The 24,796-nt window shown below is 46.8% G+C and overlaps 1 protein-coding gene across 1 annotated transcript in view; it reads right to left on the bottom strand.

Annotated features, from left to right (window-relative positions):
* The window catches only part of SAMD5 (sterile alpha motif domain containing 5), a 46,702-nt gene extending 38,025 nt beyond the window's left edge, over positions 1 to 8,677 (bottom strand). The window contains exon 1 of the mRNA XM_053914330.1: positions 7,941 to 8,677. Within this exon, the coding sequence (XP_053770305.1) occupies positions 7,941 to 8,405 (465 nt within the window). The 5' untranslated portion in view covers positions 8,406 to 8,677. The remainder of the gene's footprint in view (positions 1 to 7,940) is intronic.
* Positions 8,678 to 24,796: the final 16,119 nt, after the last annotated feature.

Raw genomic sequence — 24,796 nt, 5'->3', positions numbered from 1 at the left:
TTCTGAGTTGCTGAAAAGACATTTAGTAGCATCAAATACCCACTCCCAATAAAAAGGCCTACAAAATCAGGAGAACAAAGATGCTTGTTCAAGATCATGCATGTTTTGAGCGGACAGCCAAGAGCAGAAGCACTGCCATTAAAATTTGGAATATGACAAGAATACATAATTATCCTTATTATTTAACACTGCTATATAAAATTGCAGCCAAGGCAATAAGACTAAACCACAGAAATAAAAGCTACAATTCCTATAAAAGAGGTGATAAAATTATGTTGTGTGTATGATTCAGGGTAAGTTCTATTTAATAGGTGAAATACTTTTACTAAATTTGAATACTTTAAAATTGAAATGTATTCTTTATTTTAATTGTTATTTGCTTCAAAACTAAGGGAGATATCAAGAAAATAATTACTATGAATTATTTCTTGACTATTACCTAAAATAATTCTGTCAAGTAGAGCTGGGGTGTTAAATAATGAGATACTCTGGGTGTCAGATACAGTAGACACACTTCTGCTTTTGTTATAAAATTATGGAATGTTCTAGGAAAACACTTTATAATTTGGAAAAATCTGTTCATTATGATTTTGATAAAAAAAAAGACTATATATCAATTATTTCCCTTATCTTTCTGACATAGTCCAAATGCAATAGACCTTATTTTTATATTTATAACTTTATGGAAACACAACAGTAAGGTTTTTCAAGCTCATTAGACCATTTATTTCAATTAGAAGCAGTAATGAAACTTCTTAAACTATTAGATGTCACTTGGTCTCTATGTAAGAGAGACTTAAATGCTTTTTGGCACAATCCAGTCATTTGCCCTTAATCAATTTTATATCGACTGAAAATGAGGATTCCCTTCCTTCTCTTCCCAGGCATCTCCAAGTCCAAATCAGTGGTTGATCTAAAGTAGCATTTCTTCCCATAAAACTTAGAAAATAGCCATTAAAAGCCTTTCAACTCAAGTGCTAGTAGTAGCGGTAAAGCCTTAGTTATAGCCAAGGACTAGTTGCTGTTTCTAGCTCTACACGGGCCATGACCTTGAGAAGCTATGACCACCATGGTTCCGGGTATACCCTCCCTCACCACAGGCCAGCTTCTTCCAAATGCCTTAGATACCCCTTGTTTACTTCAAGGAGCAGCCCTGGCCAAGTCCACGTCATCTGAGTCACCTTACTTCAAGAAAATTCACTTCAGAACATATTTCTGGTCAACCAGAATCTGGGCACTGACATCATCATCTTTCAAAAATTACATTTTTATCAAAAGGCGCTTCTTTTTTCTTATTTTTCATGGCATACCTTAGAAAACAACCTAAGAGCTGACGAGGTGCATGAGGGTAACCTTCATGCAGCTACCTTTAGCTTCTTTTCCACTCAAAAGCGAGGAAGAAAGAATGGGCACAACGATGGCTTCGCTAAGACCTGAGATGACACTGTAGGGAAGAGAGCCTTCTAAGAACAGGACAAACCAGTGAAATGCCACCCCAAGGACACCACGAGACTCCCCAGATCCAGATCACCCCATCAAGTGCTGCCGCTGCCTGACATCTGGGGACAACTGATCTAATCCATCTCCCTTAGGGCCACAGCAGCTTCACACGCATTCTCTATTTGGAGAGCCCGTGACTAGTGCCTTGCCCATCACAAATCCGCAGGGAATTCGTTGCCTTTTGTGTTTTGAAAAGCCTTGTTGAGGAATTCCCATATTTGCAACATGGATACAACCCAACAGCATATTTTTAAGGGTTTGAAAATAGGAAAAGGATTACAAATGTAAATTCTGAAGCCAAACTCATTTTGTTGTTAGTTTCTGGTTGCCATCGCACATTTTAGTGAATGCCATGACTCTTAATTGTCTGATCTGCTTCCAAATTACTGTAGCTGTTTACCCCAAGCCAGGGCCACCTTCGAAGAGGGCAGGCAGCCACCCCTGCCGATGAAGAGGGTTCTGCAGATGCCAGAATCTCCGACATGTTTTGAGCAACGGCAGCAGTCATCGACCCGGTGCCTGTTTTGAAGATTTCAACTTACTTTTGAATATCTAAATTCTGAAATATTTGTATATTTTAAAAAATCATTTTCATTAATTGTATCCTCAGGTGCATAGGCAATCATTTGTACTAAAAAATATAGCACTGAGTAATTGCCACACGCCGCTATTATCAGGAATGAGACCTGAGACAACCTGGCATCCTGTACACAGGACACAGGACCAGAGGCTGACGTGTCTGAGCAAAGCGGGGTACAGGGCAACAGGAGGGAGCACCTGCCAGGAGCCAGAAGATCCATCCAGCAGATGCTGTTTTCTCGATGCCTGTTAATGTCCTCAGGCCACAATTCGCTTTCAGCTGGCAGAGGCCAGCGAGACACCTTCACTGTCCTGCCTCAAGGACATACCAGCGCTTCAGGCTGATGTCACAGTTTAGCTCTCGGGGATCTTGATCACCTTTCCCTTCCACAAGACACCACACTGGACCATTACGGTGACGACATTATACTACTTGAACCTAGTGAGCAAGAAGTAGCAACTACTCTCAACTTACTGGTAAGACGTCTCCATGTAGGGAGGTGGGAAATCCGTCAAAACTTCAGGGCCTTCTACCTGAGTAAAATGCTCAGGGGTCCGGGGTGCATACTGAGATATCCTTCCTAAAGTGAGGAGAAGATGTTGCACCTGGCCCTTCCTACAACCAAAAAAGGGGCACAAGGCCTAATGGGCTTCTCTGCATTTTGGAAGCAACATACTCCTCATTTGGATGGGCTGCATTTCCTGAGAGACTGGAAAAACTGCCAGTTTTGAGCTGTCCCGCACTGGAAGTGAGTCCACTTCCCTTCAGTGCTCTGGGCACAATTCCCTCCCACCTTCTCTGGGACCTTGACCTTCAGGTCGTGTCCTTTCTCCCATCTCCTCACTGCTCCCCTTCTCTGGATCCCACCACCAACACTTGGACATGCTCCTGTTTCTCTCATTGTTAAAAATAATACAAATCCACAAAACTCTTCTGACGACCCAAAGCCTCTCTTCTTCCTCTAGCTGACGCCTCAGATCTACCTTCTCATCCAGTTTTTTTCAAAATGTTGTCTGGTGCATGCAGGAAGTGGAATATTATTCAGTACTAAAGAGAAAGGAGCTATTCAACTGCAATCGAAAAGATTAAAATTAAAAAAAAAAAAGAGCTATCAAGCCATGGAAAGACACGGAGGAAACTTAAAATGTGCATTGCTACGCAAAAGAAGCCACTCTGAAAAAGGTACATACTGTGTGATTCCAACTACACAACGTTCTGGAAAAGGTAACTATGTGCAGAGGGTAAAAACAGTCCTTGGTAGGGGAGAGGGAGGGATGAGTGGGCAGATCAAAGGGGAGTTTTAGGGCAGTGAAAATACTCTGTGTGATACCAGCACGGTGGCTATGCGTCACTACACATTTTCCCCAATCCACAGAATACACACCCCCAAGAGAGACCCCTGATGTAAGCTATGGACTTTGTAGGCGACTATAACCCATCCATGTAGTGGATCCATGGTCATAAGTGTACCACTGATGGGGGATGCTGCCACTGGGGGTGACTACGCATGTGTGGAGACAGGAAGTATGTAGGAAACCTCTGTCCCTTCCTCTCGATTTGCTGTGAACCTAAAACTGCTCTTAAAAAAAAGTCTTACTCCAAAACAAGGTTGTCTGTGTTCCCTGTTCCCACTCCCTCTCACTGGTCCCATCACCTAAACCTGCTATTTCAGGGACACCCAATAGCATGGGTCTACTTACTACTTGACCAGAATGTGCCCTCCTGGCCAGTCCGTCCTCCTTGAAGCCTCACTGTTTCCACCGGCTTGCAAAACGTCATTGCCACCCACCTCTGCCTTCCTCTCCGCTCACCGTTTTTGCCTCCCTTAGTTTTCCTCCTCCTGCTCATCTCCTTAACGCTGGAGTTCCGCAGCATCCTGTCCTGGTCCCTCTGCTCTTCTCCCTCAACAGCTTGTTCACATCCACAGTGTCTTTGTGCTGATGGCTCCCAAATCCAGATCTTTTTGCCCCAGAATCTTTCCTTTGCCTACTGCCAAATTTCCAACTGCCAACTATGTTGATATATTCCCCAGGCACACAGTCTACGTTTAAACCTGAAAGCAACATGTTTCTCCCCAGACCTGTCTTCTCCTGGGTCCCCTAACTCCAGGAATGGCATTGTAATCTTAAACCGGAAGTCTGCATGTCAGCCCCACCCTCCACCCCTCTCACCCTGTCATCTAAACAGTCATCAGGTTCTGTCGATTCTGCCACTCAGCTGCCTCCACTGTTCTCCCATCGTCACCAGCAGTCCAGGCCAGCAGCAAATCTCTCCTGACACTGCAGCCACCCCCTAATTGTCTACCCTGCCTCTGGCCAGGACCCATCAGTAGCTCCCCTCTGGAGATACACTCCAAACTCCTAAATATGGCTTCAAGGCCACCCAGGACTGGCCACTGTCTGTCTCTCTGTCTCTTGCCACTTCCTCCCAGTGTTCTGGGCTCCAGCCAGGCTGAATTCCATTAAATTCCTTTGCATGCAAAACTTCCTCCCTTTTTGGCCTTTGCACACACTGTCCCTTCTGCCTAGAACACCAGTACCCTAGACCCTCCTCTTCTTCAGACTGAACACCCCCTGCCTTTGGTTCAGATAAAATTCCAGTTCTACTTGACACCCCACCTCCCTGCAAACTAGATTGGATGCACCTGCCCATGACCGCATGTGCTCCCCATCGAAGCAATCATCACACTCAGCCATTATTGTTCATTCATTTTATGTCTTTCCTGCTAGACCTCAAGTTCCTTGAGGGCAAGGCTTTTGCATGCTGCCAACCGCAGTAACCTGGAGCCTAGCAGAAGGCTTTGGCAGGTAACTTGGTCAGGTAGCACAATGATGTATGGAAGCTTTATCCAGTCCGCCCTGTGAAAACACCGGATCCTCACCTCACTAAGGCAGAAACCACAGCAGTCAGAGACACTAAATACAAGGAGGAGAGGGACTAGAGTCCAGGTGCCCTTTCCAAGCTGCTGTTTTTCCAAAGCTACAGACTTCCTTTGTAAAACAAGAGAAACTCACTTGCATCCTACTTTTTAACTCACCTGAGCGGGCAGAGTGACAACTGATGATATGACTTAACCAACACACCACTGTAGCGCAGCACCCAGGAAGGTTAAGTGTCACTGTAGCAAATCCTAAATCTTACAGTCCTCCAGGGTGATTCTTGGGAGAAATCTCTCAACTTTCTTTTCTCTGCCAGCTTCACTCTTCCTGCCTTGATCCCCCTCTGTGTAATCCACTTTCCATGCCTTCTGGTATCCTCCTCACAGCACAGAAAATCACAGGGATCAACCATGCAAATGACTGTGAAGGGAAGGTGAGGCCGGCTCTCACAGGCAGAATTCGAAATGTGCATGACGAACACTACACACTCTGATCACGGCCGAGCCAAGGAATCTGGACCAATTATTACCCAGATCACATTAAAAACAAACAAACAAACAAACAAAAACAGTCCTGGCACTGTCTGCACAGAAAAAAGCTGCATCAGAAAACAAATTCTGAAATAACTAAAAATGCAAAACTTAGCGACAACACACACTAAGCAAATGCGGAATGACTTGTGATCTGGCACTACACACACGCAAGCCCAGCGTGGGTTACACTGGTCATATGTTAGTTTCAGTCTCTGTGTTCGTTTTACTCGTAACAACTATGGAAACTTGCAGCAACAGAATTATTTTTAAAGTTAAATATGTTGTCAACTCTAGTTTTTGGTCTCCCTTAAATATGTACAGAAAGTGAATGGGGATCTATCTTTAGTACCCAACATTGTTGTTATGAGATTTATATAGCAGTTGACTGAAAAAGTATTTCCGTGGAAAGTAAATGGTATCCCAGGGCAAGGTGAAATTTTTCTTCTACAAATTGCACTCGCTCAAGTGCATTACCATACCACGCACTGATCGAACAGCAGCCCACGGTCCAAAGTCTATGCCCAGACATTTCAAGTCCTTGGAATCAATTTTCTTGCACTGAGGAATCTTTTTCAGTTTCTAAGTTTGTTACCTAGGCTTGTCTTTTTAAGTATCAGAACCCAAATGTGTTACTTCTGGTACCCAACTCTCACCTCCAGCCCTCCCTCCTCCTTCAACCTCCCACCTCTGCCTTCTCAGCCTCATTACTAAGCTCTTTTCCTCAAAAATAAGTAAGTCCTAATGACACCCCTTGTTCTCTGCCTCCCTTTCTGGCCAGGACTTGAACTTACCAGGTGCCCAGGTTCTTACATTCTCTCAACTTAAGCCCACCTCACTTCCTGCGATATAAGTCACAAAAGTCTGACCTTGAACTCCTTTGACCTGCTGACTTCAGAAATGAGCTGTTATACACTGATGGTCCCGTCCCTCTGTCCACGCTTGGACATAACTCTAACTCCAGCAGCCTGGGGAAAGCATGCCCTGCTCTCCATCCCCCTGTTTTGGGAACACATCAGTCCCACAGCCAGCGGGTAACCGGAACATGGGTTTCATTTGAGGGGGACTATCCTCCAGACCTGTCCTCTATGTAGTTTTCAGAAAGCAAATGTACACACTCAATCAAGTTATCTGAATTTCAAAGTAATTTCAAAGACAGAATTCCATCTGTCTTTCAAAGTAACGTGGATAATATTAAACCCTTTATTTGAGTCCAACCTAGATACTGTTATCCACTTTTTGCAGTTGTCTCTCAAACTTCCTTCAATCCAGATAATATGAGCTTCACTTATAATACCCGGATATTATGAGGCATTTCCCTGGTAGGGTGCTGGTTATGGCCCCCCTCCAGCTGCAGCATCTTTCCCGTGTCATCCCCCACCCCAGCCCCAGGCTTCTCCATGCCCTGATTTTCCAGCTGAGATGCCCCTGTCCCTGGGTAACTAACTGCCCGCAGGCTGGGGAATCACCTGTGCTGTCTCCCCTCCTCCCCTGCCAGTCACGACCCCCCTCCCTAGAGGGCTGCAGAAACCTGCGCTGAACAGGTTCAGGTGGAGGCAGAGCTCTTGTGTGAAATAAGACTTTCTGCTACTTAATCATGCAACACCCTGGTGCACGTGTCAGCCTTCCTCACAGAGCAGCTGCCAGAACTTCAGGCTCCTTCCCCGAGGCTCCCTGCGCAGGGAGATGCTCGCTGGGTCCCGAACGTCTCACTCCCTTGTGCTGTGTCTCACTCTTGCAGACACAAGGGCTTTCTAAAAGTCACAGTTGCACCTGCTTCGTCTCTTCAGGTTGAACACCAGACCAAGCGGGGGACTGGGCACAGACCTGACAGCACACCTCAGAGGCCCCACACCGTCCAGAGTCCTCAGCACCTATTACCTCTCTATGCTTCAATCGAAGGAACGTATCCCAAGTGGACTGACATGGGTTTTGTTAACTTTCCCACCAGAATGTGCAGGTCTGTGGTCCACTTTTCAAACGTGCAGCAGTGCCTGGATTTGACTTCATGGAATTGGGAACAACAGGGCATAATTTCCCACTCTTTGCCTTAGTTTCTCAAAAAGATAAGGAAAAGAACTAAAACAAGGAAGGCTGGAAATAATGTGGACATTAAGCATCCTTCTGGTACCCTTCAGACCCAAACTTGACCACAGAGGTATCAGCAATTGCCCTTTGCTTCTGGGTGGAGTCAGTTGCTGGCAGGTGAGCACAGGAGACCACATAGAGGCTTGGTCCGAGTTTAGAATTAACCTCTGAGTCCAAGATCTTGTTTTACTAACCGCTAGTGACACCAGGCAGAAAGGAACCGAGAGCGAGTACAGAAAGAACATAGAAGAGCATCCCAATGCCCAAAGCGTTCTAGCCTCCCTCCCCATAGTCGCCTGGAATGGGGCTGCCGAGCTTGGGCTGTAGTGGCTGGGCGTCCCCTCCCGGGCGGCGCCTCCTTACCTTGCGGGAGTACGGGGGTTTGCTCAGGTGGATGCTGTCGCGGACGAGCTTATCCCTGATCATGATCTTCAGCTTCAGCTTGGGGTAGCTCACCAGCTCCCTGCTGCGGGGGGCGGTCGTCTGGCTGCAGGGGACCCCACGGGTGCCCTGGGCCGGGCCGCCGCACGGCTCCCCCCGGCGGCCGGTGGGGCGGAGGACTGCGGGCGGTCCCGGCGGCGCGGGCTGTGGCTGCGGCTCCAGCGTGAAGTAGAGGCCGGCGGCAGCGGCGTCTTGCTCCCGCAGCCGGCGCACGGCTTCCAGGATGCGGCGGCGGTGTGCGGGCGCCAGCACCCCGATGGCGTCCAGGTCAGGGTCCCCGATTTGCTTGCACACCTCGAGGTCATCGTAGCCGTTATCCACGAAGGACTCCGCGTACTGCGGGAGCTGCAGGGCTCTCAGCCACTCGTAAACTATGTTGGTGCACATGGTGGGACTGGAGCCCCGCCGGCAAACGCTGTCCCAGCGCCCGAGCGGCACGCGCGGCTCCAGTTGTCGGAACTTTTAATCCTCTCCTCCAAGGGGAAAAGCGAAATGGCAGTAAAGTTTTCCTTTTAAAAGAAAGAATAGAGCCAAACACAGAAAGCCATCCGGAGAATCCTGAGGACGGAGAAGCGTAAAAGCGGCGAAGTGAATTCCCGGAGCAGCCTGGAGCTCGCAGGCACTGGCGGCTGGGCGAGCCGCTCCGCGCCGCCCCTGGAAGCGCCACCGCCGCCGCTGCCGCCGCGGGGAGGGGCGCGCGGCCGACGCGGGAGGGGGCGGAGGCGGGCGGGGCCCGGCACACCCCTCGGACCCGCGCGGGGTCAGCGGCGCGCGGTGCCGCCCCGGAGTTTCCCCCGCCGGGGCAGTCCCGGGGCTGCTCCGCACATCTCGTTTTCTGGTCGCAGCTGTTGGCGTCTGAACGCACGCCCCACGCTGGGGAGGAGGCTCTCGGCGCAGACCCGCGGCAGCCCTCGAGCGCCTCGTCTTCGCGAGTGCGTGTCACTGTCGTCCTCCTAGTGGGGAGGGGTGTCTTCTAAACTGCCGCGCTCCAGCAGCTGCTGGGATTGCTTTTCGCAATTCTCTTTAATCCAATTTCTCTAGCCCGTGGAAATCTCTGCGCTCACTTCGTCCCCAGCCTCCGTGATTCCAGCCTGCGCGCCCGCGGGCTGCCCAAGGGCAAGTACTGCCCGTCCCACCAGGCTGGGCGAGGCTGAGAGGTCAAGTTCCCTTCTTTCCCAGTCCGAGTTGGATCCCGCTTCCTCGGAGCCTACGTGCGGGCCAGAGCCCGGAGGTCTGGCTGCTTCCGTGGGCGGCCGCTCAGTGCCCGGAGCAGCGTCGCTTTGGCCCCCGCGGGTGAGCGACGCGGGGACAGCTCGCGTCCAGCGCGCGCTGCGCGCGGCCCCTCCTCGCTGCAGCTGGGTAGGCTGGGCATCAAGAGTGAGTGGTGCTTCTGGCTGGCTCTCCCCTCCTAGGCCCTAGGGTCTGTGAAAGTTTGGGATGGGTTGTACTCTCCCCACGGATGGCATTCCGCACGGGCCCCCCACCATACTTTCTGCCGGGTCCTCTCGTCCTCGACTCCTCTGTGCTTTCTCCCCCAACTCTACATTCTGTTCCAACGCCCCGGGTGGTTCTACCCCCAGGGACACTTCGAGGCATTCAGTCCTGTAGCCCGGGAAGCAGATTTCTGCTGTCTCTGGGGCGCGTTGACGTGGATACCCCAACACCCAGCTGGAGTTACAGGGGACGCTCAGACAACTCCGCCCGCGCCACTCTCTCTACAGGGAACACCAAATCAACCGAGTTTCCCCACCATGCCCAAAGCCTGAGCAAGCGCCTGGGGGGAGTGGGGACAGGAGCGGCAGGTGGAACAGACCCAATACCTCTCCTAAATGTCCCTAAGTATCTCTTCTCGGGGCTAAGAGAATTTTGGTCGAGGTACTCTGTTGGGCGGATTCACTGACTCCGGGTCCCTTTTCGCTGAAAGTTCGCACCTGAGCTATTTCAGGACCTGAACTGCACTTTTTCTGAAGGAGTCCGAGTGGAGCGTGCCAGACAGACGGTAGCTAGCCCCGACCTCGGAGGTGGACAAATTATTTTACAGTCTTTTCCAGACCTGCACATTTGGCCTTTGGCGGGAAGTCCCTCTTTCCCTAGATCAGAAAAGCCAAGCTTAACCCCTTTGGGGACACAGACCCCTTAAAGTCAGATGACAGCTTTGGTCCTTTTGCCCTGGACAACCAACACCAGACATAGGCACACCAAAAATATTCCCTACAGTTCCGATGGCAGGGAGTGGGGCTGGCGGGGGAGCAGAGGACGGGAGCGGTGCTGCCTGGTTTCCCAAGCCCCTAGACTCCTGGATCCCAAATTAAGAAAAGCTGGCAGAAAGAACCTAATTGGGAAGGGGGAAGTGGGCAAAGAACTGTGGGGCTAGGAATAGCCTCCCCTCTCCTCCCTCCTCCTGTCACCCAGGCCACCCCTCGGGGAACCAGAGCTGCTGTCGCCTGCCCTGGTAGGTTATTTTTCTCCCCCGGCGCTAGAAAGAGGGGAGCGCCCAGCCCTCTCTGCGGCTCGCAGCTCAGCGGCCTCTCCCGGGCCTAAGCGGGCTCACAGCGCCCCCTCGCGATCGCTTGGGAGAATTTTAAAAGGCGTTGTCTGAATACCCTCAAACTCTTAATTCAGCCCCCAAAAGTGAGCTTCAAGGCATTATATTATTTCCGCCCCACTCCACACACCTTTTTAAACACCTTTTTACACCCCACGCTCTTTCCTAAGGACCTTTCACTTTGGGGAGGAACATGTTCCAGCAGCTTGAATTACACTGCCAAAAACAGAATTTGTAGCAGATGTTTATTTGGAACTTACTACGTTAGGTGTCTACACATTCTCTACCTCTCTGGTATGCAGTATTATTATCCAGTGTCGTACAGAAGAAGAAATCGGCCCCGAGATGTCACAGTGGTTCACAGAGGAGCAAGGCTTAGAACTGGCGGAGTATGCAGTGCCCGTCTTGCAGTTACTAACCTCCCCTGTCTGCAGCCGCTTCTCTGGAGCATGCCAGAGAAATCGGGCTGGTTAAAAGAAGGGACTCCTTTTTCTTTTTTAGATTAAGAAACTTGAAGCTCCAGGTTTTACTATTGTGTTGTTTTCCTTCCCACGTTGTACCAACAGTCTGACGGCGCCATCTCCCAGTTCTTTGCTTGGGTATGGGCAGGCATTTCCCCTGTGGGAGGTTAGACATTCCCCTTGTCTCCTTAATCCTCCGTGAAGACAGCAAGTATTCTTATTTCCGTTTTATAATTAGGGGAACTGGTTTGGGGGAAGATGCATGACTTGCCCAAGGTCATACAGTAAATCAGGAGAGAGAGGAGAACCAACCTGCTGTGTCCAGCACTGATTCTCCTTTATTTATGTGCAGCATCTCCATCCAATTAGGAGAGAAAGCATCCTAGTGCCCTCTTTAGAAGCCTTTTATAAATTCATCAAATAACTGTTGATCAGTCATAAATAAAACTTAGATGCTGCAACATCCACAGAAAACTCCCGGGAGGCTTCACTAGTGCAAACTATGGAGACACTCTTTTCTAGATATCCCCCTACCTCCCTGTCTCCTGCACTTGTTCAAGCCCTCAGGCCTCTATCTTTCTACTGCTTGCTTTCCCATATTGGCCCTTTTAGTAGATTTAGGTCTAGGGGATACTACGCGTAATCTCAAATGCAGCAGTTTTATAGCCAAGATGTGTCTCTACCCACAGTTAAAGTCCCAGGTAAAACTGGCAAGAACAATCGGCTAATTTTAAGATTCAGAACTAGTGCTTTAGAGCTAGAAGGTCTTTGGAGATCATCCCAAACATCCGCCCTATGTGGAGGGAGTCAGGGCTCAGGAAGGTCACTTGATTTACCTAAGGTCACACAGCTACCTCATGACAGAACAGGGACACCGACCCAGATCTGCTTCCTCTCGTTCTTCACAATGTGCTGCATTACCTCATTTTTGCTGTAAGTGCCTGGCTGCTGTCAAAATCATTCATTTATTCATCAAATGTTTATTAAGTAGGCATTTCAGTGCCAGGCCTGAAGCAAAAAGAGTTTTTCTTCATTGACCGGAACTGGAGAAATCTCAGTATTTTAAATATGTAGAGAATAAACTGATTGCTTTATATGTTGGTTCATGAATTAGGAAGATTACAAAGGTGATATTTTCTTCTATCTTTAATTAATTATCCAAATTCTGTGAAACATAACATTAGGCAAAATTTATAATTAGACTACATTTTACAACCAGACAGCCATGCACTTTAAAAAAGCAAGTTGCGCCCTGGCCTGGTGGCTCAGTTGATTGGAGCATTATCCCAGACATCAGAAGTTTGCAGGTTTGATCCCAGGTCAAGGCACATACCTAGTTTGCAGGTTCAATCACCAGTTGAGGTGTGTATGGAGACAATCGATCAATTTTTCCCTCCCATTGACGTTTGTCTCTCTAAATCAATAAGCATTTCTTTGAGTGAGGATTAAAAAAAACCAAGTTGTATTATACTTTTAAGTACAGCCTTAGAACACAAATTAATTCACTCAACACACATTGTCAAGTGCCTCTAATATTACTGTGGTCGGCAGTTAGGCATGAGCCTAACCAGGCACAGAAGGTCATCCAGAGCAGCAAGCCCAGGGTGCCTAGCAACAGACAATTGTAGGGTGGGATCTCATTCCCAGGGTGACCTTTCCCCCCTAGCATATCGCTGGTTATGTGGTTTAGACTCCCTGACCTTCCCCATCTGCTAGTCATGCGGTTCAGGCCCTCCCCTGACCTTTCCTCCCCTGGCATGTCAATAGTCATGTGATAGACTCCCTTAGAGGAGGAAAAAGATGGCCAGAGAATAGCCTCATATGCCTTCCATACCAGCCCTGCAGACTACCCCGTTAACATTAAGCCCCAGAGATAACATCTAGGCCTTAGTTGTATTTCAGCTCCAGGCCCAGAAAAGCAACAAAACCAGTTGGGCAAAGCCATGGCTGACATCAGAATCAGCTTTAATGACAATGACCCCCTCCCCTGGTGCTGACCCATCAGTGGAGACCACAACCCTGAGGAGATACACCTGGAAAGCTGCTGAATATTCTATATTGACCCTCCCCGAGGACCTTCAGATAAAAACCCTCAAGAAAGAGTCTCTGGAGCACACCCAGCCTTTCCCCCTTCCCTTCCCGCTGCTTCCCCCACCACACATATATCCTTGATTTCTTTCTTCTAAGTTCCAAGGGCCCTTCTTTTGCCTCTCTAACTTGTTCCCTGAGCCCCCGCAGCCCAGCTGGCTCACTTCTACCTCTGTGACTTTCTAAATAAACATTCTCTTATAATTCGAGTTCTTTGCTCTGAATTCTTTCTTAGCCAGAGCTTAGGTACTGAGGTTGCTGAACCAAGGGCCATTCACCAGTAATATTCCAGTGCTGTTTCACCTCTAATGTTAGAAGTATTTTGAATGGTATTGCTTTATTAGTTATTTCTTTTTATAAAAATTTTCAAAACATTTATTCTGCTGATTATTATTTAATATATTTGGGGCCAGATTTTCTTTTTTTCCAGAGAGGATTTCTTGCCTAATGAAAAATAATGGGAAAATGGGTTGTGGAGAAAGATTCTTTTCAGGCACCATTTTAGAAATATTTTGTAATGGTAATAACTTTAGCAAAATGCCTGTTGATACTTTCAGTGTAATAAATTATCGGTAATTATATTCAGGTTTTAAATTCTAAATATAAAGAAAACAGCTTTTCTACTTTGCTCAGTCTCTGTAACTTGATTTAAAGGTACAGAGTGAAAAATAATTTGTTTTGAATTTTTTTTGGTGCCATGTAAGGTTTCACACCATTTTGTTTTGAAGATAAATGTTCACACGTAGTGTGTATAAAAATTAAATTCCATTAACATCTATTAAACATCAGTCTCCAGAGTACCTAGCCTTGTAAAAGCCAACGATATATAATATTCCTCTTGCAGTGCAGAATATGTTTTGCTTCTGTATAAGCCATGAGCTAAAAAAGCATCTAGGAGGAACACACGCCATAGGGAGAAATGAGGACAATGGACTTGAGTGATGGAACAGGCAAACTGTTCTCTGGTGACTGGGGTGAGGAGTTGGGTTGGCAACCTAATTGGGGCATGTTGGGTGGGGCATCTGTGAACATGTCTGAGCTGTGTACTTTATACTTGGGAGTGAGGACAGCATATGAAAGAAGAAGAGACAAGGGACAGTAGGGAGTAGCCACGGAATGCCTATAGATTATTCATTGCTATTATAACAGGCTTTTCTCTAAGGAAGAAAAGCTTAAGAAATGTTCAAAAAGTCAGAGACCTGGAGGTCACTGAAAGAAGGAGAGCCAAATAAGAGCCTAATAGGGATAGAAAATAAAATGAGATGCATTTAAAAAAAAATTCTTAACTTCTTATCTCTGGCAACCCCCAAACATTCTCTATTTTAAAATGCACTCACAGTCCAGGCTGGTGTGGCTCAGTTGGTTGGGCACAGACTGAAAGAAAAGTCACAGGTTCAGTCCCCAGTCAGGGCATGTGCGAGAGGCAACCGATTGACATTTCTCTCCCTTTTTTTCTCCCTCCCTTACCCTTTCTGTAAAATTAATAAGCATGTCCTATGGTAAGAATTTTTTAAAAATTGAAATACACTCACAAGGAGGAGGCAAAAGTTAGCTCAGTGTTTCCTAAGGTAAAAACAATAGGTGGAGTATTTTGTTAAGTAACGATAAGCAGCTCTTAGGAGTACATTTTTGTAAAAAATCTAAAGCAGCAAAGTTAACTTAGGACCTAAAAGTCAGGTTATTTAACCTTATACAAGTAAGGTGATATTGACAAGTGCAAGTTATTTGCATAACCCTATAACCATGAAGTCACTCAATTTATGACCACGTATCCAAATTGAATAATGAATATTAGTTGTTCCCATCCAACAGTTTATTTCCCTTTAGTTGTGAGGAAAAGTTCCTGAGATCTATTTGGGTCTTGATGACCGTGAAGTCGAAGGTTGTTTCTTTTGAGTTTAGGGAATTTTATGTGTTTGTTAAAAATTTTCATTCCTTCTTATTTGGTTTGCATTTGTTATTGAAATATTTACTCTATAACTCTTGAACCCTTACATGATGAGAAATCTGCATGTAGTCAGAGCTCTTATGAAAAGCCCAAGGTCTTGTCCCTTTTCCAGCTTTGGGGAGAGGCAGGTGGAGCACATCACAGTTTTGAAACTCTCTAACCTCTGACTTCACTGTTGATGTATATGTGAAATCTCAGACCTTTTTAATCAACACCAGACCTGAGTGGAGCATCAGATCCTTAGACCAACAAAGCCCCTTTCCTAGAAGTGTGATTGACAAACCCAGGAACAGTAAATGTTTTGAATAAATCTTTAAAACTTTTCAGCTTACCAGTTTCACCAAAGACAAATTTTAGGCTCTTTCCTGGGGTTGTGCCGCTGCCTGCCTTAGTGAGCCCAGACCCCCACAGCTACTAGGGCCACAGCCATGACCTCAGTCAGTGCATTCTTACCTCAGAGGACTTGCTAGTCATGGGCAAGGAAAGCAGGAAAACATAGAAATGATACATTTCTTATGCTGGATGTTGCACCCACTGACACCAGAAACAGACGTTCGGAGACTTTCAGGACGTTTACAGAGATGTTACTTTAATGGCCAACTCTTTTAACCTGCGCAGGGGCGGACTCTCGATGTGTCCCGGAGACACGGTGCTCAGAAGAGCTGCAGATGAGAGCCGCGCCAAACGCTCACAGGCTAGCTCTTTTATACAGTGAGAAGCAAGCAAGCAAGTTACAAAAGCAGGAGTTGCTGTTATCTCTGCATAGCTCTGAGCTCTGGAGGAGTTTTGCTCTGGGTTCAGGAGGAACTATCTGTCTGTCTCCTGTTGATAAGCTTATTTCGGATGACGACTTGTCTCTCTTCCTTATCCATTCTAGTGACCTTCAAGGTTTTCTGTTTAGCAATGCTTATAATTGTCTAGCCCTTTTCCTAGCTCTCAACATTCCCCCATTTCCTTGTCGGCACTTATGAGTCAAATCCTTGAATCATACTAATGACGATGGGGCTACAAGTTAAACAGGAGTATAATTAATAAAGGCCTACTAATAGAGGAAATCAGGGTAGTCAGCTATGGGGACATCTTACAGATTCCTGTGTACTACGTTGGTTTTTCTAGCTTTTCTTGTTCTTTCAGTCTCTGGGTTAAGACCTTAATACTATCTCTAATTATCCCTGAATGATTAGCATAAGAGCAACAAGTTTCTCCTAATGCTGCGCATAATTCTTCTCCTTAAGAACAATAAATCTAATCCTCTCCGATTTTGGAGAGCTACCTCTGCCAATGAATCTACCTGTCTTTCTAAATAAGCTACTTGATCTTGCAGCAGAGATATGTCCTTAGAGAAAATCTGCAAAAGCTGTCTCAACTCTAACTCTCCCTGAATGAGGGCTGCAGCACTCAGTGCGGTGGACCCTAAGATCCTCACAGTGGCTACTATGGGTATAAGGGGAACTCTCTTCTCCCTAGTCCTGGAGGGGAGAACAAAATCTGGGTTTCCTGCATAGATACACTTGGGGAATTATGTACCCAGGTACACAAAACTCTGGATAAGAAATTGGTGGCAAACAATGGTACACCTTGAGTTCTGGATCCTATTACAAATCCCTTCTTGGGGCCCTCCTCTTGGCTGCACCCTGCTTCAATCCTTCCTTTCAGATATATAACCCCTTTATAATTATATAAAGGACAATGGACGAAGGTCTCGTCTTCTTGTAACTGCTTCCGGCTGGACATGGACGTTGTCCTACCTAACCTTGGGTTGGGGTGCCCTGAAAGGGGGTGCAGCATGGAGGGAGTCCTTTCCTGTAAGGGGAAGGACCTTACAGAATCCAAGTCAGTTGGCTGTCACTGCGAAGTTGCAGGCTCGGTGTCCAAAGGCTGGCATTACTGGACAGTTGGCATCCTCGTCATATTCTGGAGGTGACAGATTTGGCAAGAGATTTGGAAGGCACAATTAAATCATAATTACTGAATAACAAAGGCAGGCACCCAGGTAAAGAATGGCTCATCTGGAGGAAGGTGTATGAGACATGCTACACCTATCCAAAACCCTGTGGCTCACTACACTTCGCTCGGGCTGAGGGGAATGTATCAGGATTTCCCTCCTTTCAGATCTCTGGGCCCTTTCTGTTTTGGCTATTAGGACAGAAAAGGGAAGATAAGCTCTGAAGTGAAGCCTACAGACCTCCTGAACCCTTCACTAACCAAACTACCTAGTTTAACTAAACTAGTTGAGTCTTAGGGGGAGATGATGAAGGTGGGCTCTTTAAGTGAGGCCTATACTGCAACCAATTGCTCAGGTAATAAGGCCATAGTCCCACGCCCTATGAAAACAGAAGGAGGAACACACAGGTTAATTTACACAACCACTTCTAAGCCAGTCTCTATGCTGGTGAGACTGTCTTTTGGGAAGACATTCAGTTGCAAGGCCCTTGCTGCAACGACATCTAACAGTGGCAATTTGACAGGTCCTTCGTGCCTATAAATTGAACATCTTTGATGATATTACAAACCCAGTTTTAACTTTCAAATGAAAACAGACTTTTAAGACAGTTAGCTGCATGATTCTAATATCTAATACTGAGCATTGTGATTTTCCTTAGACCATGATTCCTCTCCCTAAGATCACCCTCATCATTATTAAAGAGACTACTTTGAGTCCAACTTTTAATTCTGCCTGTTTGTTTGCATAAACATACCAAGAGCAGCCTGGATTGCCTATGATCTTTAAGTTTTCTCCGCTGGAACTCACTCAGGGAACCTTTAGACTGACTTTAGTCTGCCCCTCAGGGCACAGAAGCAGAGCCACACATCTGCCACCTGGCTTCGCCTGTACCAGTCATTTTACTTAAATCCTTGAGGCTTCCGTTGTGCCCACAGGTTCCTTTCTAGCCATCTTTCAGGAAAGCAACCTTCGTTCCTTCCCTGGAAAGACTGCCATGAACCGCACAATTAACCAAGGTACCAGGCTTCTTCTCGTGGGCTTTTGCTAGCTTCGCAAGTCAATCCCAGTTCCTCAGGGCTTCCTGGTGACAACCAGAACCCAGACATGCCTCCTTCAGGCGTGACATTCCAGTCAAAGTATCGGTTAACAAACCACTATTAATGACTGGTCTTAATGGATTTATGCAGAGAAACCTTATGTCATTACTCACTCCTTCAGAATGCCAAATTCTGGAGGGATCAGATAGGGAGAAAAATACCAAGTGCAAAGGAAAATCCTTTCCCTTCTGATAACCTTTCATACACCTTCTTCATTTATATATCTTGCACTTTCCCTTGTTCACTTTCCTACAGAGTGTGAAGTTTTACTATCCCTGGAATCCTCAATTTTCTTTTCAGAGAAGATACAGAACAAAATCTAAAACACAGACAGAGTTCTATAAGAACAGTACACAGGTAGAGGCATCCTCTTGCACCAGTGCGTCTACTGGGGCCTCCGCAGAGACATGCCATTCAGGTCCGGTCTCTTGGCAGAGACATGCTCCTTTGCCTCAGGCTGAAACACGCATCAGGCCTAAATGACCCTTCCTGGGTCCCGAGTGGCAAAGGCATTCTCTTTGACCGGTTACAGGCAACCTTCGCTAGGTCTTCAGGTGACCCTAACTAGGTCTTCAGATACAGGGGGTTTCTGATCAGAAACGGAAGCAAAATGAAACTACATTCCTATAAAACCAGAAAACAAGTAGTTGAGGTTTCCTTTCCTCCAGGTTTAAAACTTTTACAACCTTTCTACACATTTTTGCCTATCTAGATTTAACTACAGTTTACCTTTAATCCCTGCTCCTTTCCCACCCTGGGAAGGACTGCACTTAAACTCAGTAGTTAAACTCAGTCCATGGTAGCCAAAAGTCCCTACCCGTACAGGCATCTTCTACTCAAACTCCCTAGATATGCAGGGACATCCTGCAGCTTTCTGAAGATTAGACCTTGCAAACGCCCTATCAACTCCGCCCTATGGGCTGAAGTTCCTTTTGGCAGGGCTTGCTGCCAAATGACTTCAGTTTCTGTGGTTACCGCAGCCCCCGCGTACAGCTGCCCTTCCCTGGGAAACTACTGCTATCCGAGAACAGAATGAGCTCTGGTTTTTCCTATGCCTCATCCCGCGAGTCTGGGCGCACGCCTGTGACCCGCTCTAATATTTCATGGCAGCTATGCATGATGGTTGGATCAGGGGCTGGCAGCAGGGTGGCTGGACTCAGGGCTGCGCTTTTCAGGAACTGGACTGCTGGGGGATTCAGCAACTGCACCTGGTACTGAGTTAGCCGTGCATTAGACAACCAGCGATCGGGAGAGGATTTCAGAATTCTCTCTATATGATGCTCCCCAATTATCTGCAAATTCTGTCCAAGGGTGAGCTTGCTGGCCTCCTTCACTAGCATGGCTGTGGCAACTAGAGCTCATAAGCAGCCTGGCCACCCTGAGGCTACTGGGTCCAATCTCTTGGACAAATAGGCCACGGGCCTTCTCCAGGGTCCTAAAGCCTGGCTTAGCACTCTCTTTGCAATGCCTCCGTTTTCTGCCATGAACAGCTGGAACAGCTTTCCTAAATTTGGCAAAGCCAATGCAGGTGCAGATACCGAAGCTGCCTTAAGCGCCTCAAAGGCTCGGTTCTCTTTTTCAGTTCAAGTTATATTTCCCTCTTTTCCCCTCGTAAGTTCATGGAGAGGCTTAGCCAATTCTGCAAACCCTAGAATCCAGAGGTGGCAATATCCTACTGCTCCCAAGAACTCCTACACCTGCCTCTAGTAATCTTTCTAGGAAAGCAGCGGGAGATTCCTCCCTCCCCTGGATCACTTCACTAATCTTCCTAAAATTGGTGGGCTTCCTAGCGGCTGCCTTTAATCCCCTCAACAGAGCCCTGCGATACTGAAGGAGCGTGTCCCTTCCCCCACTCGTGTTAGGGTCTCAGTCAGGGGGCTGACTGGGCAGGATATCCTCCACCTCCCTCCTTCCCGCCGCAGCCTCTCCCTCTTCCCCCATAACTGCCTTGGCGGCCCCTGAGAGTATTCTATCCCTCTCCTCTGAGGTAAAGAGGGTCTGTAAGATCTGCTGGCAATCATCCCAAGTGGGCTGGTGCGTTCTAAAAATGGTCTCCAGGAGGGAGATTAAACCCTGAGGTTTCTCAGAAAACGGGGGGTTCCGATGTTTCCAATTATATAGATCACTAGTGGAGAAAGGAACATATATCAACCGAGGGGGTGCTCCGGCAGGGGCACCCGGTCAGGGCGGTGCCTCACGGAGTGGCAGAAGTGCCGGAGGTGCTGGGGATACTGGAGCCTCCTCCCCTTCTCTAGTTCCCCCTCGGGTGTGAGGAAGGCTCCCGAGTGTCCCTCCCTCCTCCGGCTGGGTAGAATGCGGCACTTCCCTCCTAGGGTAGGGAGGGAGCGCATTCAAGGGGTCTAAGATGTCCTCCCCAGGTCCTGGTAGTGGGGGGAGGGCAGAGGGCTCCGGGAATTTCTTTTGTTTCCTCTTCCCGTGGCTAACAGAACCGTTCTTCCGCGGGAGGCACTCCTTCTTAGACATTTCTGAATATAGCCTGGCTTGTCTGGGGCTATGTCTACCCACACATCGATGTAAACTATCTGATCAGGGTGTGGGGCTCTATAAACTGTGGCCTGAACTGCAAACAATACCGGGAGGTCGAAAGTCCCCTCTGCAGGCCATCCGACACCAAAAGTCGGCCACTCTAGCTGGCAAAGAGTCTGCAGGAACTCCGGATCGAGCTGCATGCGCCCGTAGCCGCGTGCACGGCGCTGGAAATCAGAAAAGTTATTCAAGATGCAATCAAGCAGGGAGTTTGGGGTGGACTCCCGCTGGCCCATTTTCATAAGGGTTAGTTTCACATAACTGAGACAAACAAACAAAACAAAACAAAACAAACAGAAATGACAATTTACTTTCACTTCGTCCGCCTGGCCTCTCCTCTCGCGAGGACTTAGGTCTGTCTTAGCTAAGGCTGCCCGCGTAGAGTCCGGGTTAAACTCCCAGCCGTTATGCCATATGACAGACTAAGGAACCGCAGGTTAGGACCCACGCACGCTCCGTAGGCTGTTGCCCGTGGAGCCACACACTCTGTCCTCACACGCTCAAACAAAGCGGCCGCACTCATACTCAGACACACCGCTGCGCTTCGCTGCGAGCCCTGACGTGACCGGTCACAACCTGAACAGAACAGAAACCAGGCCCACGCTCGGCGTGGTCACAACCTGAACAGAACAGAAACCAGGCCCACGCTCGGCGTGGTCACAACCTGAACAGAACAGAAACCAGGCCCACGGGCGGCGTCCCGGCCGGGGTGGCCTGGGTGGGGTACAGCGGCGTCCCGCCTACCACCTCAGGCAATACTTCGCTCCGGAGCACAGACAGACAGAGGATCCTCCCAGATACTTACCAGGCTCGAGCCCGCGTCCTCCCCTCAGTTTCCGAACCAGACCTCCACCTAGGGAGTATCCCGCTGGGGCCTCCAAATGTTGCACCCACTGACACCAGAAACAGACGTTCGGAGACTTTCAGGACGTTTACAGAGATGTTACTTTAATGGCCAACTCTTTTAACCTGCGCAGGGGCGGACTCTCGATGTGTCCCGGAGACACGGTGCTCAGAAGAGCTGCAGATGAGAGCCGCGCCAAACGCTCACAGGCTAGCTCTTTTATACAGTGAGAAGCAAGCAAGCAAGTTACAAAAGCAGGAGTTGCTGTTATCTCTGCATAGCTCTGAGCTCTGGAGGAGTTTTGCTCTGGGTTCAGGAGGAACTATCTGTCTGTCTCCTGTTGATAAGCTTATTTCGGATGACGACTTGTCTCTCTTCCTTATCCATTCTAGTGACCTTCAAGGTTTTCTGTTTAGCAATGCTTATAATTGTCTAGCCCTTTTCCTAGCTCTCAACACTGGACAAGCAGGATGAATCCCAAATGGATCAGAAATGTAAAGATAAAGAAACAATATTCTTATCAAAAGAAAACATAAGCATATTCCTCTGTAAATCTGTGAGGAAGACTTGCTTAATTTTGATTCAATTTCCAGAAGCAATGGGAAAATAAGGAGCAATACCTTTGATTACATAAATATAATAAACCTTTACGTGTCAAACAATTAAAATAAAGGTTAAAACATGAGCTGCCATTAGCAAAGGAAAAAGACAAATGACTCCCTGTGGGAACATTTTTAGAACTTATATGACAATCAAGGATTGATATGGCTAATGCCAAAGAAAGCATCTAAAAATAGAGAAGAAAATAGTCAACAACCTTATAGAAAAATGGGCCTTTTTATAGAAAAAAGTTTCCAGTGAAAATGCAAATGGATATTAATTTTAAAACATTCTCTACATTCCTCAAAATCTTTATTGCACATTCTTAATCTTAATGCATATTCACACTATAGTGAAAGATCATTTCTTACCTATCATATTAGCAAAAATCCAAAAGTGTAGCAACAAACCTGTTGGCAAGGCTGTAGAAAATCAAACATTCTCATAGGCGGAGAGTAAAAATGCAAAGTGATACAAACTCTGTGTTGTTCAGAGTCAGTCAGGAAAATAAAGTTCACATTATTTAATTGACAGAGAGTTTGTTAACCAGGTTTTGAAGAATTTAGAAGACAAAAAGCAGCCCCTCCCCATACTCAGTATTTCAGGTGTAGTAACTTCAGGAAGTGGCTATTTTCCTTAACAGGGGAAATAAAGGGAGGGAACAAAAGAAAGAGGTTGGGATTATCAGAATGTGAAAACTTGGAGGAGGAGCCTTGCTGAGTGTGGACCCAGAACTCTGACAAAGGCAAGCTGTCGGGTTGGTGAGGACAAAGGACACCAGGATGTTGGGATCAGACCTCTGAGGAAGGGGCACCACCTGATGGCAGAGGTCCCTCAGAAGTTCCAGGGAGGTTCTCTTTGTATTTTAATGCTGTTTTCTTTAGCCCTGAGAAGCTTTTTATTTTGATGAGGTCCCATTTGTTTATTCTTTCCTTTATGTCCTCTGCTTTAAGGGACGTGTCTGTGAGGATGTTGCTGCGTGGAATGTCTGAGATCTTCCTGCCAATGTTTTCCTCTAGGACCTTTATGGTGTTACAACTTATATTTAAGTCTTTTATCCATCTTTGCAATGGCATGGATGGAACTGGAGAGCATTATGCTAAGTGAAATAAGCCAGGTGGTGAGGGACAAATACCATATGATCCCACCTTTAACTGGAACATAATCAACAAAAGAAAAAAGCAAACAAAATATAACCAGAGACATTGAAATTAAGAATATTGTAACAATAGCCACAGGGGAGTGAGGAGGGGATAGTGGGGAGAGGGGTCTATAGGAGCTACTATAAAGGACACAAGGACAAAATCAAGGGGGAGGGTAGAGGTGGGAGAGGGAGGTGGGACTGGCTGGGGTGGGGTGGAGGGAAGGGGAGAAAATGCAGACAATTGTAACTGAATAAAAATAAATAAATAAATTTTTTAAAAAAAGAAGTTCCAGGGAGGAAGTTCCAAGGAGAAGTTCCAAGGAGGAAGCCTGCAGAGCAGAGCTTTCTAGGGAGGGTTCTGACCAGCTGGGGCTGGTACCCCAGAGAGAGTCCTAGGAGAGGAGAAAATTACAAACTGTGATTCCCCTTACTGGATAAAAAACTGTTGCAGGGGCGACCCTGATGGGAAGAGGGAACAAAGTAGAAAGCAAGTCCCTCATTCTTTTTCTGGCCTTGCAGTCCACATCAAGCACGCCTTTGCCAAAACTTAACAGGCAGGCGACTGGTAAAGCATAAAAGCGATGTGAATCCCAGCACCAGCATCTCAAAGTGGAGGGGGAAATGGCGGCTGGAGAGATGAGAACAAAAATAAACGAATCACCAGCATAGCCCCTGTGGAGGGTATTTGATAAGATCCAGCAAATTTAATGTTCACGAGCCTTTGATTTGGCAATCCCACTTCTAGGAATGTATCTCTAGAATATACTAACAAAATTAAAAAAATTTTAAGGTATGCAGAAGACCTGAAGTGCTGCACCACACCACTCTTTGTGATAGCTCAATACTGAAACCAGCCCGAATATCTATCAGTAAGGCACTGATGGAATAAGCTGTGATAATGAACACAAGGATGTACTTGGCAACTGGTAAGAGAAATGAAGACTATCTCTGTACACTAGCATGGGGTGATCTCTGGTACCTATCACTGCGTACCTGGGAAACAAAAGCAAGATGGAGAAAAGTACCTGTAGTGTATTACTCTTTACTTATGGAGGAAGAGTATGAATAGTAAACTATTCTCAGTAATAACACTGTTGTTGGTAGTATTTGAATTATTATGCAGCGATTATATATGTAATGTGGCATAAATCAAATGAATTGGTTTCATTGAGATATAAGATTTTTGGCATAATTGCAAGGAGATAGAGTTGTAAAATCAATGAGGTTTAAAAACAAAACTCTGTAGTCCTAAATGTTGATTTAAAATGTCAATAAAATTTATGTATTTTATCTTTTAAAAAAACAAGCATTTTTTTATCTGTGTCTACAAAAAGGATGAGAAAAAAGATTTACCCAGAAGTAATACAACCTCTAGCACCCAAATTGTGTTCTCTAATCATTTATCACTAAACAGTTCCTTAAAGAAATGTTTGATTCTAAATGTAATGAAGGAAATTAATTAGATCAATTGAGAAATTTTTGACATACCAGAAGGCAAGGCATCTATCAAGACTGCAAGACATGTCAAAAGGACTCAGGACCCAACGTGAACAAGCTCC

The sequence above is a fragment of the Desmodus rotundus genome, chromosome 11, assembly GCF_022682495.2.
Source record: "Desmodus rotundus isolate HL8 chromosome 11, HLdesRot8A.1, whole genome shotgun sequence".
In the NCBI taxonomy this organism is placed as follows: domain Eukaryota; kingdom Metazoa; phylum Chordata; class Mammalia; order Chiroptera; family Phyllostomidae; genus Desmodus; species Desmodus rotundus.
This window is presented reverse-complemented; position numbering and strand designations above follow the sequence as displayed.